The 19,122-nt window shown below is 57.4% G+C and overlaps 1 protein-coding gene across 9 annotated transcripts; it reads left to right on the plus strand.

Moving 5' to 3' along the window:
- The first annotated feature begins 7,987 nt into the window (after positions 1-7,987).
- Positions 7,988-15,688, plus strand: U2AF1L4 (U2 small nuclear RNA auxiliary factor 1 like 4). 9 transcript variants are annotated; one of them, XR_006173407.2, is made up of 10 exons: positions 8,064-8,128; positions 8,385-8,472; positions 8,670-8,736; positions 8,974-9,023; positions 9,350-9,448; positions 9,638-9,771; positions 10,714-10,807; positions 12,623-12,718; positions 13,632-13,815; positions 14,557-15,688. XR_006173407.2 is itself a non-coding variant. In XM_042846043.2 (8 exons), exons 1-8 carry the CDS (start codon positions 8,085-8,087, stop codon positions 13,714-13,716), a joined length of 663 nt encoding a protein of 220 aa, XP_042701977.2. In that variant the 5' UTR covers positions 8,062-8,084; the 3' UTR covers positions 13,717-14,044. The 9 variants fall into 9 exon arrangements, 2 of the variants coding, with proteins under 2 accessions (XP_042701977.2, XP_065430249.1); XR_010594066.1 differs by having other exon boundaries at positions 7,988-8,128; positions 8,410-8,472; positions 8,670-9,023; XR_006173409.2 differs by lacking the exon at positions 10,714-10,807 and having other exon boundaries at positions 8,070-8,128.
- Positions 15,689-19,122: the final 3,434 nt, after the last annotated feature.

The following is a 19,122-nucleotide window of genomic DNA, read 5'->3' on the forward strand; positions in this document are numbered from 1 at the left end:
CCAGACTACCCGCCGAATCGGGTAGTAATCAATCTATTGGGGATCAATATATCGCGTCTCGTCTAGATGCGATATATCGATCCCCGAACGCGTCCCGTCGACTCCGGAACTCCACCAGGGCGAGTGGCGGTAGCGGAGTCGACGGGGGAGCCGCAGCCATCAATCCCGTGCCGTGAGGACCCGAGGTAAGTCGAAATAAGATACGTCGACTTCAGCTACGCTATTCCCGTAGCTGAAGTTGCGTATCTTACATCGACGACCCCCCCTCAGTGTAGACCAGCCCAAAGGATGGAGCGATGGATGGACTGGTGAAAAGCAATATCACACTGACCCCTGGGCATCGTAGAAGGAAATTCAGGGAAATGTATTGAATAAGGAGGGAAAGCTTATGCCAGGAGGCAGATTCATAGGGTCACAAAGTCCGAGGCCAGAAGGGAGCATTGTGACCATCTAGTCTGACCTCCTGGATAACACAGGCCAAAGACCTGCCCCACAATAATCCCGTGAGCAGATCTGTTCACAAAGCATCCAACCAGGAGTTTAAAAGTTTAGTATAGTGAGCAGAGTTTTTTAAATAACTCCTCACTGTATTGGACCTAGGTGCTGATTGGGAGCCAGAGAACTGGAATGCAATGAAGGGGGCTGTGTGATTTCTTTTTTCAGATTCTCAATAACCAGTGAGGGGGATCAGGAGCACAGTCTGTGACTGGTTGGGGAGTTTAATTTCAGTGTGACCCACCAGTCTTGGGAGAATCTGCTCTCCTTTTTGCAGTCTGCCCTGTCATTGATGTTTTCAGTGAGGGCTGCCCCAGGCACATCAGGGCACAAGCAGGTGTAGCCATGGCCTGCGATAGTAAATACATGTCCTAAAGGGAGCAGTGATTGAAAACCTCCCTTATAGTGATGGACTCAACGCGCTCACTCTAGTTAGCTTAACAAAGAGAAGGCTAAGGGGTGATTCGATTGCAGTACCTACATGGGGAACAAATATTTAATAGTGGGCTCTTCAGTCTAACATGATTCAATGGCTGGAAGTTGAAGCTCAACAAATAAAGACTGGAACTAAGGTGGAAATTTGTAATGGTGAGAGTAATTAGCCATTGGAACAATTTCCCAAGGGTAGTGGTGGATTCGCCATCAGTGACAATTTTTAACTCGATAGGTGATGTTTCTGAAAGACCTGCTCTAGGGGTTATCTGGGAGCAGTTCTCTGGCCTGTGCTGTACAAGAAGTCAGCCTAGATGACCACAGTGGACCTTTCTGACCATGGACTCTATGAATCTGTGACGGGAACGATGTGACTGCTGAACGCTTCGAGGCTGAGGAGCAGAAAGATGAAGGGTGAAGCCCCAGAACCCCTTGAAACGTTGGAGCACAGCGAGGAATTTAGAAAAGATCATAGACTCTTAGAAGATTGAGGTTGGAAGAGACCATGTTGACTGGAATTAACAATCACTCCCATTCCAAGGCAGCACTGGGTTGGTTTAGACTAAAATATGAGTACTTGTGGCACCTTAGAGACTAACAAATTTATTAGAGCATAAGCTTTCGTGGACTACAGCCCACTTCTTCGGATGCATCCGAAGAAGTGGGCTGTAGTCCACGAAAGCTTATGCTCTAATAAATTTGTTAGTCTCTAAGGTGCCACAAGTACTCCTGTTCTTTTTGCGGATACAGACTAACACGGCTGCTACTCTGAAAACTAAAATATGACAAGTTGATTAACAAAAGGACATCGGTTCAGTGACACCGAGGAAACACAAATGAAGGTGGAGATGGTCACAAGAAAATAAAGCAGTCAAGCAACATCTGTTCGTTATCTCTCTGTGTTCTCCTCCGGAGAGTGATATCATTCATGGTCACCTGGTTGAAAGAAGGGAATTTTATTAAGGGGACATTCAGAGGTGACCGTTCCTGCTGCTGTGGCGGAAAAGAAATCATCCCCGCTGTTAGCCACACAGTGGGAGGAGGGGTGAAGCGATCATCCCAGAGAAATGGGTGTGAGGCAGGGTTTAGTTGGGTTTGTGCTGCACGTTAACCCGAAAACCGCAGCCTCTCCTTTTAAATGGCCAACCCATTTTAAATGGCCAACCCAATGGGTGCTTGGTATGGGAAATAAGGGTGCTGCTGTTTGAAACCATTCCCACATGTTATGAAGGTTAAAGAAGCCAAAAAACTGTGGCTTACCATGGCTGCCCAAGCAGAATTCCATTGCCCAGCCCTGTGTGTGATCTCTCACACTAAACCAGCAGGCCCTCAATATAAGAGGCAAAATGCGACCTTGTACCGAAAGCACATGTGCTATGTAATGTTAACAGCTTGTAAAAAGCAACAAAGAGTCCTGTGGCACCTTATAGACTAACAGAAGTATTGGAGCATAAGCTTTCGTGGGTGAATACCCACTTCATCAGACGTCTGAAACAAAAGGTTCCCACTATATGCTAAAGCTATATAAGGCAGGGAGTAACATCATCTGTGGTTCTTCACTCCCCACACAAGAAGACTCCTGGAAACACCTGAGGAACAAAGACTGAAGTGGGGGAAGTGCTGGACCCAGGCTAAAGGGATTTCTGCCTGTGTATGAAACACCCAGGGATTCCAATCTGCAAAGCAAGTGTAGCTTGTGCCTTAAGAATCTACAAATGTCCTGTACCATCAGTTAGAGTGAGAATCTGCTTTTCACATCCAATCTATGTAATATATTAAGCTTAGTTTGCATTTTTTGTTTATTTGCAACGTAATCTGCTTGGATCTGTTTGCTATCACTTAAAATCTATTGTTTGTAGTTAATAAACTTGTTTTTGTTTTAATCTAAACCACTGAGCTTTGACTGGAGTGCTTGGGTAAAATCTCTGCATGGTTACCACAAGTGTGCATTGTTCTCTTCATATTGAGGGAGAGGCGGACCGGGTATTAAACCAGAGCAGGACGGCACTGCTCTGGGGTCCCAGGCTGGGAATCTGGTGGTTAGAGAGCCTATGTGGGAGAAAAACGAGTTCTCACTCTCTGGGGTTAAAGCAACAAGCCAGGGGCAGTTTATTTTCAAGCAACTGCAGTTAGTCGGGAGAGTACATACGGGCAGAGTTTCCCCTCCCAAAGTAGGTCTCTAAAGATAAACAATTAGAGCAAGCTTTTATACCTTTTTCACATACAAGAATAAGCAACAAGCCATTTTGTTATACATACTTCTCTCTGATATCTCACCTTTCTCATTATTTTTCTGCTACAGTCTCCATTCCATTCTTATCTAAGACAAAGTCAAAACAGTAACTCTTACAGTCTGTTCTCATCTGCTTCTCTGCCTAGGCCTTGCTTTCAAATCTCGTTATTAGAGCCAGTGTCAGCCTGACTTCTTAGCCTGACTCTTATTCTATTTCTAGAAACTAAGATTTCTATATTCACATCCCTTTCTCCACTTCCACACCTGCATGTCACTGCAGCTGGGTGTGTCCCTACCTGTGTGAATGCTGGTGAAAGTGCAGGCCAGAGAGGGCTTTGCGGCTTGGCACAGCAGCACAGTGCGAGAGGGAGCCCAGGCTGGTGGATCAGAGGTTCAGTGGTACCCCAGTTCCAGGTGGCACCCCAGGGGGAACCTGTCACACACCCTCCACAGGAAGCAGGCTGGGTGTGACCAGCTGGAGGACAATGGACTGGGGAGGGGCCAGGTGAGGTTGTTAAGTGTGGGCTGCCAGCTGGAGGCAGGAGAAGTTCTGGACCCTCAACCAAACCTGCTACCCAACGGCCCACAGAACAACTGGCCCCACTGCTCACTCTGGGACTATCCCACCCCTGACCCCTCCTCTTAACCACCTATCCCAGCTAGAAATGCGCTTGGTTTGTCTTTCCAGGGAGGGGAAGGAAGCGTCTGCTCTGGAACCTGGGGGGGTGAATCCTGGAGAATCGCGATGCGAAAGCAAAGGAGCGTCCTACAAACAAAGAAACCTGGTCACCTGTCGGGGGGTGAAACAAGGAAATAACCCCAAACCCACACCTGGGGCTCCCCCAGCATGTACCTCAGACACCAACCCCTACCCCCAAACCTCCCTGGGCTGACCCAGGCTGGCCATCCCTAGGCTCCTGCCAGGTCACCTGCTTGTAGTGCCTGATGCTGCCCTGAGACGGGAGATTCCCTGGTGGGAAGGGACTGTTGGTGCAACAAAAACAAGTGGGAACAGAATAGCTGGTACTCTGGCCAGTGGGTGTTTGTGATCTAGTTGGCACAAGCTGTCTCTGCACTGGGACCCTGCGAATCCCGACTGGTTTGCAGGGCTGAGGGCTTCCCCAGAAATCTCTCTGCTCCATGGGCACCGAATGGCTCCTGGAGGAGGTGGTTAAAGACGCCCCTTGGAAGTTTCCTGAATGAAACTCCAGTGGGGTTTTGCTCTGTCTCTCAGAACAGCCCAGCCCGTTCTGGTTCTAAAATCCTGTTTTCTTCTCTCTGCTTCAAAAACCAGGCTCCTCTGAGCCCTCACACCTGTTCTCGCCCCCCTAGACAAACACACACACACACACCCCCAACCTTTGCAGAGCTCTCCCTGGCTTCTCTTTGCACCCAGCTGGGTGCTGCAGACAGAGTGTTATCGCCACCTGCTGGCAAAACCCAACCATTGCTGCACCCTCACAGGTACCCATCTCCTAATTTGTTAGTCTCTAAGGTGCCCCAAGTACTCCTGTTCTTTTTGCGGATACAGACTAACACAGTTGCTACTCTGAAACATCTCCCCGAACATGTCCTCAGCTCCCCCTCAGACCTGCCCTCCTGTGACCCCCCCCCCAGATCCACACACCATCCTTCCCCACAAATCCCTCTTCTGCATTCCCTGCCAGCCCCCAGCCAGCCCCAGAGCCCAGCACTCACAGCTGGCCTCCTGCTCACTCTTTGATGGCCTTGGCTGGGGTCAGACTGCGGGGATGCAGTGAGACCCTGTCAGCAACAGGCCTCAATGTTCCTGTTACTCAACATCGCCCCACATCCCCTGTCAATGGCACAGGATTAGAGCAGGACTCCAGCCCCTGAAATGAGTGGAGACGGTGCTCAGTCAAGCTTTTGGGGGCACTGGCAGAGTTGTGGGGGAACCCAGAGCTGGACAGCAGAGGGATATGGGTCAGAATTGAGGGCCTCCAGCAAAGCTGGGGGTGGGGGATGGAGCCCAGGACTGGGATAGCAGTGGACTGTGGGTCTGGAGTGAGAGGCACCAACAGAGCTGGTTGGGGGGAGGAGTCCAGGGCTGTGATAGCCGGGGCTGCAGACCAGGATTGAGAGGCACCGGCAGAGCTGCTGGGTGTGGAGCAGGGGGCTAGGATAGCAGGGGGCTATCACCACACGTGATGTAAACCTACCCTTTTACTACAATCGACCCTCAGAGTTACAAACTGACCAGTCAACCACACACCTCAGAGGGAACCAGCAATACGCAACCGGCAGCAGCAGAGACCAAAAAAAAAAAAAAGCCAATCCAGTGCAGTGCTGTGTTAAACTACCGGTACTAAAAATAAAGGGCAAGTTTAAAAAAAGACTTGACAGGGTAAGGAAACTGCCTGTGCTTGTTTCATTTCAATGAAGATGGTTACTTCTGCATAGTAAAGTTTCAGAGCTGCATTAGGCCAATGTTCAGTTGTAAACTTTTGAAAGAACCAGAGTTATGAACCCCTCCCCCTCCCTTCCGTAACTCTGCAGTTCTGCTGTATGTGTGTAACCCACACACCTCCTGGGTGTGGTGCTCTGTCCTATCTAGTGGCACTGACACCACTTAGCACAGTGATTCTCAAGCTTTTGTACTAGTGACCCCTTTCACACCGCAAGCCTCTGAGTGCGACCCCCTTATACATTAAAAACACATTTTTATATATTTAACATTATTATAAATGCTGGATGCAAAGTGCATGCATGTAATAACCTCATGACCCCCTGAGGGGTCCTGATCCCCAATTTGGGAACTGCTGACTTACAGAGAGAGAGAGAGAGAGAAAATGAGTTTGCTCTACAGCCTTAGCTAAGAGCCAGCTGGCTGTTAGCTCATGCATAGAGGCTCATACACTAGGCTCCAGGTTCAATCCTGCCCAATAACAACCAGGGTCTGTTGGTGTTACACACATAGGTGTGCACAGCACTTTTCATTAGGGTGTGCAGCCATGGAATTTTATTTATTTATTTATTTATTTTAAGGCAAACTTCATAAAGGTTGGGGTGCAGGGTGTGGGAGGGGGTGCTATGTGCAGGAAGGGGCTCAGGGCAAGGGATTGGGGCAGAGGAGGGGTGCAGGGTGTATGAGGGGGCTCAGGGAAGGGGGTTGGGGTTCAGGAGGGATGCGGAATGCAGGAGGGGCTCAGGGCAGGGGGTTAGGGTTCAGGAGGGATGCGGAATGCAGGAGGGGGCTCAGGGTAGGGAGTTGGGGTGTGAGGTGCAGGCAGGGGTCTTAGGGCAGGGGGTTGGGGGTACAGGAGGGGTGTGGGGTGTGATAAGGGGCTCAGGGCAGGGAGTTGGAGTGCATGGGGGTGCAGGGTGCATCAGGGAGCTCAGGGCAGGGAGTTGGGGTGCAGGAGGAGTATGGGGTGCAGGCAGGGGGCTCAGGGCAGGGGGTTGGGTGGCGGGGTGCAGGAGGGGTTCGGGCTCTGGCCCGGCGCCACTACCTAAAGCAGCTCGGGGTGGCAGCGGCGTGCTTCCTGGTAGCCTGCCCTGGCCCCACGCCGCGCCGCTCACCACATCCCTGCGTGGCCCCTGGGGGCGGGGGTACAGGGCTCCGTGCGCTGCCCTTGCCATGGCCTCCAGGTACCTCCCCTGAAGTTCCCATTGGCCGCGGTTCCCCGTTCCCGGCCAATGGGCGCTGCGGGATGCAGTGCCTGGAGCAACGCAAGGAGCCCTCTGCTCCCACCCCTCCAGGGACGTGGTGCCATGCCGGCCGCTTCTGAGAGCGGCGCGGGGCCTGCGACACCACGGGGGGGGCAAATCCCGCGGGCCGGATCCAAAGCCCCGAGGGGCCGGATCCAGCCCGTGGGCATTAGGGTGTGCCTGGGTACACCCAGCACACCCCGTGTGCACACTTATGGTTACACATGTTCTCAGGAGAGCTGCACATCCAGATTCAGCGTTGTCTCCCTCACCTTCCTGACATTACAGTAGGGATCGTATGCGCCAACTTCTGCTCCCGCCGATGGGTTCGCGACCACCCTCTGGTCCTGCCCCCACTCCATCCCCTCCCTGCCCCTATTCCAACTCCTTCCCCAAATCCCCACCTCCTTCCCTGAGCGCGCCACGTTCCCGCTCCTCCCCCTCCCTCCCAGCATGCTGCCAAACAGCAGAGGAGTGGGGATGTGGTGCATGGGGAGGGGGAGCTTGGCTGCCAGTGGGTGCAGAGCACCCACTAAATTTCCCCTGTGGGTGCTCCGGGCATGGAGTCGGCGCCTATGGTGGGGATGTTCCCGGGCCCAGGGTGCGCTACCCATAGCGGTCTGAGGACCCAGACGCATGGGCTGCAACAAAAACATTTTCAGATTGCTTAAAACACTGCGACGGTGTGTCTCAGCCAGGGCGCTGGAACCGGGGGGGCCAGAAGGGCCACGCTCCCCCCTCCCCATGCTTGTTACCAAAAGAAACACACCTTAGGGGCGGGCAACTGGACTGCCCAGGGTGCCATGGTTGGGAGGCGCCCTGCACAGCGCAGCCCTGAGCAGCGGGTGCTGTGACGTGCTGGCCTGGGAGAGAGGAAATTAAAAAAAAACCTGCTTGCATTCTATTTTTGCAAACCTGGCAGGTGCCCTGCACCCCTGTGCTGGGGCTTTTCCCCCTGCTACCCTCTGGCAGTGCCTCCTCCCTGGGCTGAACCCCTGGTCCGGTTCCCCCCTCCCCACCCTGCCTCCAGCTGCTTCACGCCCCCATCCAGTTTCCACCCCAGACCCAGCCCATCCCCCCGCCCACTCCAAGTAAGGGCAGAGCGAGGGCAACGGCTTCAGCAGGTGTTACTGAGCATGCTCGTTCCGGGTGCACATGTTCAGTACAAGTCAAGCAGCCCAGTCTGTGGAGGGGGATCTATTGGGGGTGGGGACTACAACTCCCAGCGTGCCCCGGGGCGGGTGGAAGAGGGAAGATGGCCGAATACCTGGCCTCCATCTTCGGCACCGAGAAAGACAAGTGAGTGGGGGGAGGGGGGCAAAGGTCAGATGACCAGGACTCCTGGGTTCTCTCCTTGGCTCGGGGAGGGGGCTAAGGGGGGAGGCGGGTCTGGGAGTCACGACTCCTGGGTTCTCTCCCTGGCTCGGGGGTTGGGAGTCAGGACTCCTGGGTTCTCTCCCTGCGTTGGGAGTCAGGACCCATGGGTCCCAGGCACTCTGGGGGTTGCTGGCATCGCCAGCCCCTTGCTCACTAAACGTCTCTGGCCCTTTTCCAGGGTTAACTGCTCTTTTTACTTTAAGATCGGGGCTTGTCGGCACGGAGACAGGTGTTCCCGCCTCCACAACAGACCCACCTTCAGCCAGGTGAGCCTGGCAATGGGGCTCCGGGACGCAGCGTCTGGGGATCAGGATTCAGCCACCTCTGGGGCGAGGCAGGCGGGGAACAGCCACACATAACGCTACATGGGGACCGCTCACCTGGCACTGGGACGCAGCCACCTTTGGGCGAGGGGTAGCTGGGGAACACGGACACCTCATTGTGTCTGCATCTCTGTTTGTAGACCATCGTGCTGCTGAATCTGTATCGGAACCCCCAGAACACGGCCCAGTCGGCAGACGGCTCGCACTGTGAGTACCCGCTACCCCCTCCTGGCCCAGCTGCATGGGACACTGTCTGGGGAAGTGCACAGCCTCCCAGCCCTTAACGCCCGGGTCTCCGTCCATGCTCCTGGGCACTGCCTTGCTTGTGAGGAAGCTCGTGGCCTCTGGAGACGCCCCTCACTCCTGGTGACAGGAGGCACAGGGGGTACCGCATGCAGCTTGCCCAATGTCCGACAGCAGTGAGTCCGTGTCTCTCTCCTCCAGGTCATGTCAGCGATGTGGAAGTGCAGGAGCATTATGACAATTTCTTTGAGGTAAGTCACTGAAAGCAAGCTAGGATAGAACCCAGGAGTCCTGGCTCCCAGGTCCCCCCACTCCACAACCACAAAACTCCCCTCCCCTCAGAGCTGGGAATAGAAGCCAGAAATAGTGACTGCATCTCACATCAGGCAAGCCATCCTTACGTGGTATCACTGTGCGGCTGTTCCCCAGCTGCCCTGCCCCAGAGGTGGCTGCATCCCAGGGCCAGGCAAGCCATCCCTGTGCAGCGTTATGTGTGGCGGTTCCCCAGCTGCCCATGGCCAGGCGAGCCGTCTCTGTGTGTATTCACCCCATGAAGCTCATTCTGTCCCTGCGCCAGGAGGTCTTCATGGAACTGGAGGAGAAGTATGGGGAGATCGAGGAGATGAACGTTTGTGACAACCTTGGAGACCACCTGGTCGGCAACGTCTATGTCAAGGTAACCCCCAGCTCCACTCTCTGCCTTCCAAGCCAGCAAGTACCCACCCTGGGGCTGGATTGGGGCCAGCGCCCCCTAGAGGGGAAAGGCCCTGTGCCCCATTCCTCCCACCCTCCTGAGCCAGCCAGTACCCACCATGGGGCCAGCGCCCCCTAGAGGCAGGCCCTTTTGACTCTCGTACCTCCCCAGTTCCGGCGGGAGGAGGACGCCGAGCGGGCCGTGGGGGAGCTGAACAATCGCTGGTTCAATGGCCAGGCCGTGCGGGCCGAGCTGTCCCCAGTCACCGACTTCCGCGAGTCCTGCTGCCGTCAGTACGAGATGGGGTAAGTGACTAGGCACAGGGGTGGCACCTCTGGGACTCTGCCCTTGTTAACCCCTTGGGGATCCTCCTTTCTGGCCTCATAATCCCTCGGGATCACCTCTCCCCAGGAAGGTACCTGCCGGTCACCCCAGCCCTCTAACTCCTCAGGGACCCCCCTCTCCCCAGGCCAGTACCCACCAGGCTCCCCGGTCCTCTTAACCCCGCGGGGACCTCCCTTCCCCAGCTAGTACCCATTGGGCGCCTGGGCCCCATTAACCCTTGGCAGTGTTCCCTCTCATTTTTCCCACCCATGTGCAGAATGAATTTTGTAACACATCACCTCCGTGTTGGTGCACCTGTTCGGAGTGCGGGAGGGGGGCTCGGGGCTGGGGCCGAGGGATTCAGAGTGCGGGAGGGGGCTCTGGCCGGGGCCGAGGGATTCGGAGTGTGGGAGGGGGTGAGGGCTCCGGCTGGGGCTGAGGGATTCGGAGTGCGGGAGGGCGTGAGGGCTCCGGCTGGGGCCGAGGGATTCGGAGTGCGGGAGGGGGTGAGGGGCTGGGGCCGAGGGATTCGGAGTGCGGGAGGGGGTGAGGGGCTGGGGCCGAGGGATTCGGAGTGCGGGAGGGGGTGAGGGGCTGGGGCCGAGGGATTCGGAGTGCGGGAGGGGTGAGGGCTCGGGGCTGGTGCCGAGGGATTCGGAGTGCGGGAGGGGGTGAGGGCTCTGGCCGGGGCCGAGGGATTCAGAGTGCGGGAGGGGGCTCGGGGCTGGGCCGAGAGATTCGGAGTGCGGGAGGGGCTCAGGGCTGGGGCCGAGGGTTGGGATGCGGGGGGGGTGAGGGCTCCGGCTGGGGGTATGGGCTCTGGGGTGGAGCTGGAGATGAGGGATTTGGGGTGCACTGGGGCTCCCTGGGGCTACAGTGGGGAGAGAAGACTCCCCCCTCACCCCATCTCTCTCTCCCAGCAGCAGCACCTGGGCTGCGGGGGAGAGGCGCCTCTCCCCCAGCCACAGCAGGTCCAGGCCAGGCGGGGCCGGGGCGCCTGTCCCCCAGCCTCAGCAGGTTAGGGGCTGGGCTGGGCCAGGGGTGGGTCACCTGTCCCCCGGCCGCGGCAGGTTCAGCACTGGGCTGGGGAAGTGGCGCCTGTCTCCCAGCTGTGGCAGGTTCGGGACTGGGTCGGGGCTGGGGAAGGCGGCTGTCCCCCGGATGTGGCAGGTTCTGGGCTGGGTCAGGGCTGGGGAAGGCACTTGTCCCCTGAATGTGGCAGGTTTGGGGCTGGGCTGGGGCGGGCAGGTTCAGGACTGTCCCCGGGCTGCGGCAGGTTCAGGACTGGGCTGGGGGAGCGGTGCCTGTCCCCCGATTGCGGCAGGTTCGGGGCTGGGCTGGGGGAGTGGCGCCTGTTACTAGCGGCAGGTTTGGGGCCGGGGTGGGCAGGTTCAGGACTGGGCTTTGGGGAAAGGTGCCGTGGCAGGTCTCTGCTTTGGGAAGAGGTGCCATGGCAGGACTGGGCCGGGGGAGAGGTGCCATGGCAGGACTGGGCCGGGGGAGGGATGCCGTGGCAGGTCTGGGCTTTCGGGAGAGGTGCTGTGGCAGGACTGGGCTTTGGGGAGGGATGCCGTGGCGGGACTGGGCCGGGAGAGAGGTGCCATGGCCGGACTGGGCCCGGGGAGGAGTGGGCAGTGTCAGGTCTGGGCTGGGGGAGGGGTGCCGTGGCAGGTCTGGGCCGGGGGAGCGGTGCCGTGGCAGGTCTGGGCTTTGGGGAGAGGCGCCGTGGCACGACTGGGCTTTGGGGAGGGGTGCCGTGGCAGGACTGGGCCTGGGGAGGGGCGGGCAGGTTCAGGACTGGGCCGGGAGAGGGGTGCCGTGGCAGGTCTGGGCCCGGGGAGAGCTGCCGTGGCAGGTCTGGGGCGGGGGAGGGGTGTCTGGGCTTTGGGGAGGGGTGCCGTGGCAGGACTGGCCTGGGGGAGGGATGTCGTGGCAGGTCTGGGCTTTGGGGAGGAGTGCTGTGGCAGGTCAGGGCCGGGGGAGGGATGTCGTGGCAGGTCTGGGCTTTGGGGAGGGGTGCCGTGGCAGGGAGGGGGAGGGGGAGGGATGTCGTGGCACGTCTGGGCTTTGGGGAGGGGTGCCGTGGCAGGGTGGGGGAGGGGTGCCGTGGCAGGTCAGGCCCGGGGGAGGGGTGCCGTGGCAGGTCAGGCCCGGGGGAGGGGTGCCGTGGCAGGTCTGGGCTTTGGGGAGGGGTGCCGTGGCAGGTCTGGGCTTTGGGGAGGGGTGCCGTGGCAGGACTGGGGCGGGGGAGGGATGTCGTGGCAGGTCTGGGCTTTGGGGAGGGGTGCCGTGGCAGGTCAGGGCCGGGGGAGGGATGTCGTGGCAGGTCTGGGCTTTGGGGAGGGGTGCCGTGGCAGGTCAGGGCCGGGGGAGGGATGTCGTGGCAGGTCTGGGCTTTGGGGAGGGGTGCCGTGGCAGGGTGGGGGAGGGGTGTTGTGGCAGGTCTCGGGTGGGGGAGGGGTGCCGTGGCAGGTCAGGCCCGGGGGAGGGATGTCGTGGCAGGTCTGGGCTTTGGGGAGGGGTGCCGTGGCAGGTCTGGGCTTTGGGGAGGGGTGCCGTGGCAGGACTGGGGCGGGGGAGGGGTGCCATGGCAGGGCCGGGCCTTGGGAAGAGGCATCTCTCCCCACCACAGCCCTAAGCACCTGCACGGTGCTTAATAGGCAGCTGTGCGACCGTGCAGTTTCGAGGGAACGTGGAGCCTCAGGGATTCCTCTCCCCCGGCAGGCACCTGCCAGGTGCCCTGGTCCCGTTAACCCTTCAGGGTCAGTGCCCCTTGCCCAGCACGAGGTGCCCCCATTGGCGGCCCTCACCCCCTTGCTCTCTGCCCCCCAGAGAGTGCACACGCGGCGGGTTCTGCAACTTCATGCACCTGCGGCCCATATCCCGGCAGCTGCGCCGGCAGCTCTACGGGCGAAGCCAGCGCGGGCGGTAAGTGGGGGCAGGGGGCCTGGGCCCCTGGGGGGTGACTGGAGGGTGGGGGCAGCTGCTCTCCCAGAGCGGGGGGCGCAGGGGTCCTGTGGGGGCAGGGTAGGGAAGTCCATGGGCTGTACAAATGAGGTTGGGGGGTGCTGGGGCAGAATGGGTAGCAGAGGTCGGGGTGCTGGGTGAATGATGACGGGGGTGGGGGAGGTATAGGGGCTGGGGGCAGTGTCCCCCAGGGGGAGCTCTCGGGGCTGGGGGTGACGCAGCGCCCCTGGGGGGCCGGGGCAGCTCTCAGGGCCGGGGGGTGATGCAGCGCTCCTGGGGGCCCGGGGGAGCTCTCGGGGCCAGGGGTTGACACAGTGCTCCCTGGGGGCCCAAGGGAGCTCTAGGGGCGGGGGGGGGGTGACGCAGGGCCCCCTGGGGGCCCAGGGAAGCTCTAGGGGCTGAGGGGTGACACAGCACCCCCTGGGGGCCCAGGGGAGCTCTAGGGGCTGGGGGGTGATGCAGCGCTCCCTGGGGGCCCAGGGGAGCTCTAGGGGCCGGGGGGTGATGCAGCACCCCCTGGGGGGCCGGGGGGTGACGCAGCACCCCCTGGGAGAACTCTAGGGGACGGGGGGTGACGCAGTGCCCCCTGGGGGGCCGCGGAAGCTCTAGGGGCCGGGGGGTGACGCAGCGCCCCCTGGGGGGCCGGGGGGTGACGCAGCGCCCCCTGGGGGGCCGGGGAAGCTCTAGGGGCCGGGGGGTGACGCAGCGCCCCCTGGGGGGCCGGGGGGTGACGCAGCGCCCCCTGGGGGGCCGGGGGAGCTCTAGGGGCCGGGGGGTGACGCAGCGCCCCCTGGGGGAACTCTAGGGGCCGGGGGGTGACGCAGCGCCCCCTGGGGGCCAGCCATGGCCATGCTGACTCTGTTCTCTCTCCCAGGGGCCCGTCCCCCTCGCGTTCCTACGACCGGCCCCGTGGCAAGAAACGCCAGCGCTCGCCCGACCATCGCTATGGACGCTTCTGACCTCTCCCCAGGCTCCTTGCTTCACCTAGTCCCCCGCCAGCCACCAGTCACCTGACCTGCCATAGACCCAGCGGAAGTGCGGCTGCTGGAGTCCCCATGGTGGGCGGGTTTGGGGATCCCTAAGTCCCCTCTCTATTTACATTCTGCTAGTAGTCTAACCCTGCGTAGCCCATGAGTGTACTGGGGGGGGCCTCTCCCTGGCTGCGGAGTCGGTAGGACCCAGGCATCCGGGGAGGACTGCTCAGGGAGTGATGGTCTGAACTTTGTCCCTCCCCCCGTGTGGGATGTAATGATGAGAGCTGGAATAAACTAGACATGATCCACCCCACCCCGTCTCATTCACTCTGGGTGCAGCATGGACTAGGGATTACATTGATTGGCAGCAGGAGGCACCGTGCCATGGGGAGCGGGGCAGGGGACCAGTAGGGGGTGCTGTGCTGCAGGGAGCAGGGTTGGGGCACTGTGCTGCGGGGTTGGAGGCATGGCAAGGGTGCTGTGCTGCGGGGAGTGGGGTTGGGGGCTTGGCAGGCTGCGCCATGCTGCAGGGCAGCGGCGTGGGGGGCACCGTGCTGCGGGGAGCTGGTCAGGGGGCTTGGCAGAGGACACGTGCTGTGGGGTGGGGGGCATAGCAGGGGGCATGCTGTGCTGCAGGGCAGGGGACACTGCTGCGGGTAGTGGGGGGGGGCACTGTGCTGTGGGGGGGAGCCATAGCACACAGCAGGGCAAGGGGTGCCGTGTTGCAGGGAGCGCAGGAGGGGAACTGAGTCATGGTTTGCATTTGTCTTGTTGAGTTCCGGTCCTGAAATGAGGTTCGTTCCTGTAAAATGTGTTGTCTTGCAGCTACGTCTGACCTTCCCGCCGAACCTGGTGCTTCCTTTGGCTAAGCAGGACGCTGCCCATCTCCGTGCCTGGTTATTTACCCAGCTGTAGAGCGGCACAACCAGTGAATCAGCGTCTGAATTTTGACCTTTTTAACGATGTTAGAAAACCGGGCCTGCTGCGTTTCCTTGTTTCTGCATCCATGCTTTTTACGCTGGGCTCATGTTACGCTGCCAAGTTACTCCTGGGGGAATTCTGCGCTACTGCGTGTGCTCATAATTAACAAGTCATGCAGATTTTTAAATTTTTGAGCAGAAAAAAGCTTCTGCTGAAATGTTGCTGCAGTTCTGACTTTTGCCCACTATAGGGCACTGTGGCGCTGGGACAAAGCTGCAGCTCCCCACCAGTGAAGGAAGAGTAAGCGCCTGCCTTCTTCACAGTGCCTGTCAGGCCAGAAGACAGGGGCTATGGGGAGACAGACAGCGTGGGGTGCTGGGGGGTCAGATGGGTTCACAGGAGCTAATGGGGAGGACAGATTGGGGCAGGAGCTCAATGGGAATGGAGGCGCAGGGCCATGCGGGGGAGGGAGGTGCAGAGACATATGGTGATGAGGGAGGGGTGCAGAGCTACATAGGGATGGGAGTGGCTGGGTGGGGGGACAGAGACACAGGGATGGGGGAGGGAGTACAAAGCCACATAGGGACAGTGGGAGGGGGTGCAGGGCCACTTGGGGATGAGGGTAGTGGGTGTCTGAGTGGGGGTGGAGGGACACATGGGGACAGGGGCAGATGTGCCTGACTGAATGGGAGAGGCTCAGGGTCTGTCTGGGGGAAGCTCCCTACCAGTCCCTCCCTCCACCCCCGCAAAAAAACCAAGTTCACACGCAGGCTTCTTCCCAGCAATTTACCTCCCTCTCCCTCAGCTCCTCCGTTACCCCTGACTCCCCCGAGCCTTTGCACTGTGTCAGAGGGGGGCGGGAAATACAGTTCAGGGTTGTAGTTTAAATGAATTATTACTCAGAGTTCTGTATTAATATGCCTAGTAAGGAATCTATTTGTCAAAAAACATTACAGACAACAAAAAAGATTCAAGTATTGTTACAGACATACTTGCTGACAGGTATTTTGAAATAAATGACCAAAAATAATTGAAACTGGTGTGATTATATTGTGTTATGTAGAATTTTATATGCAGAATTTTAAAATATTGTGTGCAGAATTTTTAATTTTTTGGTGCCGAATCCCCCCAGGAGTAGCAAGGGCAGTTCCAGGCACAAACACGATATTTTCCAAGGGTTTCTTCTTTCTTCAAGAAAATGCCCTTCAATAGGCTGGAGTCAGACGTGAATCAAAACCTTTGGCCTTTAAAACGACCTGCTGCAGTAAGTGTGAACTTCACATAGGACTGCGGGGGCTGTTTGGGGGCACAATGAGCCGGGTTTGGGGGTCTAATGAGGCGGGTAATTATAAACCTTCGCTCTTAACTAGTGCTTCCCAGCAGCGGATCTCCAAACTTGTCACAAAGCTGGGCTGCTACAACAGCAGGGTGGGTGTTTAACTGTCACACTGTCCGGAGTGGCTCCCACACACAGAGCAGATACACCCAGACTGGTGGTGTAGTCTGTAATTAGATTTCCCTGAGCCAGTAATGGTTGAGAATGCCTGGACTATGGCATAGAGTCCCAGACAGTCCCCTTGGGCTCTCCAGTCCATCTCGCCACCCAGACAAGCTGGACTTAGTGATCACTGACACGTTCAGGTCACGTCCAGTCCCAAGAGACCATGCACCCCAGATCCATGGGAGCCTAGAGCAGAGGTCCGCAACTTTTCAGAAGTGGTGTGCCGAGTCTTCATTTATTCACTCTAATTTTAAGTTTCGCATGCCAGTCATACATTTTAACGTTTTTAGAAGGTCTCTTTCTATAAGTCTATACTATATAACTAAACTATTATTGTATGTAAAGTAAATAAGGTTTTTAAAAGCTTCATTTAAAATTAAATTAAAATGCAGAGCCCCCCGGACCGGTGGCCAGGACCTGGGCAGTGTGAGTGCCACTGAAAATCCGCTTGTGTGTGCCGCCTTTGGCACGCGTGCCATAGGTTGCCTATCCCTGGCCTAGAGCAACAGTTTTCAGCCTGTGGGCCGCAGACCCCATGTGGGCCGCAGACTCTCCAACGGGGGCCGCACCGCCATTCAAACTTTTTTAGAGGTCTGGAGATGGGAAAAAAAGGTTGAAAACAACTGGCCTAGATCTTCCCCCAAAGACGATGCCTGTAGTTTATTACAGGATCAGCCATCTATTAATTAGGAATAAGAGTTATTTACAAATTAAGCAAGCAAACGTATGTTGGTGGGGGTCCAGCTCCCTCCTCCCTCTTAGTTCCCAGACGCAGTTCGCTGGAAATTAACAGTCCAGAGCGCAGCCTGCAGGCAATTCGATGGGTTTATTGGGGCTAAACAAGCAAGCATGTTAGGAAGCTCTTCGCGCCAGTTGAGAGAGTGTTCCTCTTCCCCTCCCCCAACTACAGGTCTCTATGCCGCTAGAACCCCCTTCTTCTCCTAACCCCTAACCCCCTCTTCCCCCCCCTTCTTGGCAAACTTAATTATACTTGTGCCCCTCCCCTAGGACCACCCCTTCCAATCCATGATCATGTTCCATTCCGGGGGTCGATAAGACCGTCTATTTTGTACCTGATGGGAGGGGTACGGAGCAGGGATTCTTTTGGTCATGGTCACTCTTTTGCAGACTCCGCGTCTCCTCCTTACACCCTCCCCTCCCCTCCAGCTACTTGGTAACCATTGCAACCCCTTGCCCCTTATCTTCAAGGCTACCGGCTGTGGGGGGAAGGTGAGTGGGGTGCAGCCTTGTGCTTTCACTTACATTCTCTTACTTGCTTATTTAGCCTGTTTAAAAGCAAAGCCAGAAGCAAGATTATTATTGTTTTAGTCTCTCCCCTATTTACTTTACTTTCTCCTAACAACACACCGCTGAGTTACCAGCGGATCTGAAGAGTGACTGAGGTTGTAGTGATCTGTCTTTTGGGGCGGACCCCCCTGGGAGCTCTGGCTTCAGCTACAGCCTCTGGCCCTGTCCGAGGTCAACCAGCCCAGATGGAAATTGTTCCTGTGAGTTTGTTTGATTTCCTTCATTCAGATCCTAAGCCCCCAGCCGAGCTTCCCTGCACAGAGCAGTTCTCCGGTGGGACAATCCTTCGCATTGCAAAACGTTTTCAGAGTTTTAAAGCAAAACTCATGTCTTTCCTTCTCGCCGGGCATACCGACATTGCAAGTGAGATGAACACAGGCAGCAATTTACAGGCATGTCATAGAGTCTAAACACTAAATCCATTCTCATTAGACTAATACCTATGCTGAGCGAAACTAGCATACAGGTGACCTGGTCTGGGCTTCAGCTACAAGTCTGTTAGGGCCTAGCTAATGCTTGCAGCCCGGGCATGGACTGGCATCTGGCACAGCCAACATCACAAACTTAACTTGGGAATCTGACATTCCAACGAGGTGACTATCTGCACCTTTTGATTCTTAAACCCCTGTTGAACGCTGGCCTTGTGACTTTGTAGAACTTGTAGCTCTCAGCTTCTCCCAACTGCTTTGGATTCACAGAAAGAGGGAAAAGAAGCTTCTGGCTTTTTCAGCTCCCAAGCAGTGGCGCGATTTGGAAAGAACTGGGCTCACAAGACAAAAAATGTTCCCTCTGCACCTGCCCCATAAACTGCATCCCAAATTCTGATGGTAAAAAGCTTTTCTCCCCCACAGGAACTGTAACAGACACAGGGGGGTGGCGTGCCCAATGCTGAGATGCAGCCACCGCTGGCGTGGGACAGCCAGGGAACAGCCACACATAACGCCACACAGGGACAGCTCACCCAACACTGAGATGCAGCCACCTCTGAGGGCGGGGAACAGCTGCACAGTACCACCCCCAGGATTATAGGCGTGAAAGCTTTCCAATCAGTGAACTTCATTCTACCAAGAACCATCTCACCAGTTCTCAATCCTGCCCACACACCCTGAACTCTGTAGCATTTAGTGTCACTGTCTTTTCCTGCACTCTCATCCCCTGTATTTTGTCTAGATTCATCAGCTGCAAGAACCTCAGAGCTGGCCATGTCTCAGTGCCGGGTGAGCCATTCCTGTGCGGCATTACGCGCAGCCGTTCCCCAGCTGCCCCGCCCCAGGGGTAGTTGCATCTCAGCACCTGGTGAGCCGTCCCCGTGCAGTGTTACGTGCAGCTGTTTCCAAGTTACCCTAATCCAGACCTGGCTGCATCTCAGTGCCGGGTAGGGTGACCAGATGTCCCACTTTTATAGGGACAGTCCCGATTTTGGGGGCTTTTTCTTATATAAGCTCCTATTACCCCTCCACCCCCGTCCCGATTTTTCACACTTGCTGTCTGGTCACCTAGGGCTGGGCAAGCTGTCCATGTGGTGTTATGTGTGGCTGTTCCCTGGCTGCCCTACCCCAGATGGGGCTGCATCACAGCACCAGATGCGCTGTCCCGTCCAGTGTTACATACAGCCATTCCCCAGCAGCCACGGTCCGGTGGTGGCTGCGTCTCAGCACTGG

This window comes from Chrysemys picta, chromosome 20 (genome assembly GCF_011386835.1).
Source record: "Chrysemys picta bellii isolate R12L10 chromosome 20, ASM1138683v2, whole genome shotgun sequence".
Classification (NCBI taxonomy): domain Eukaryota; kingdom Metazoa; phylum Chordata; order Testudines; family Emydidae; genus Chrysemys; species Chrysemys picta.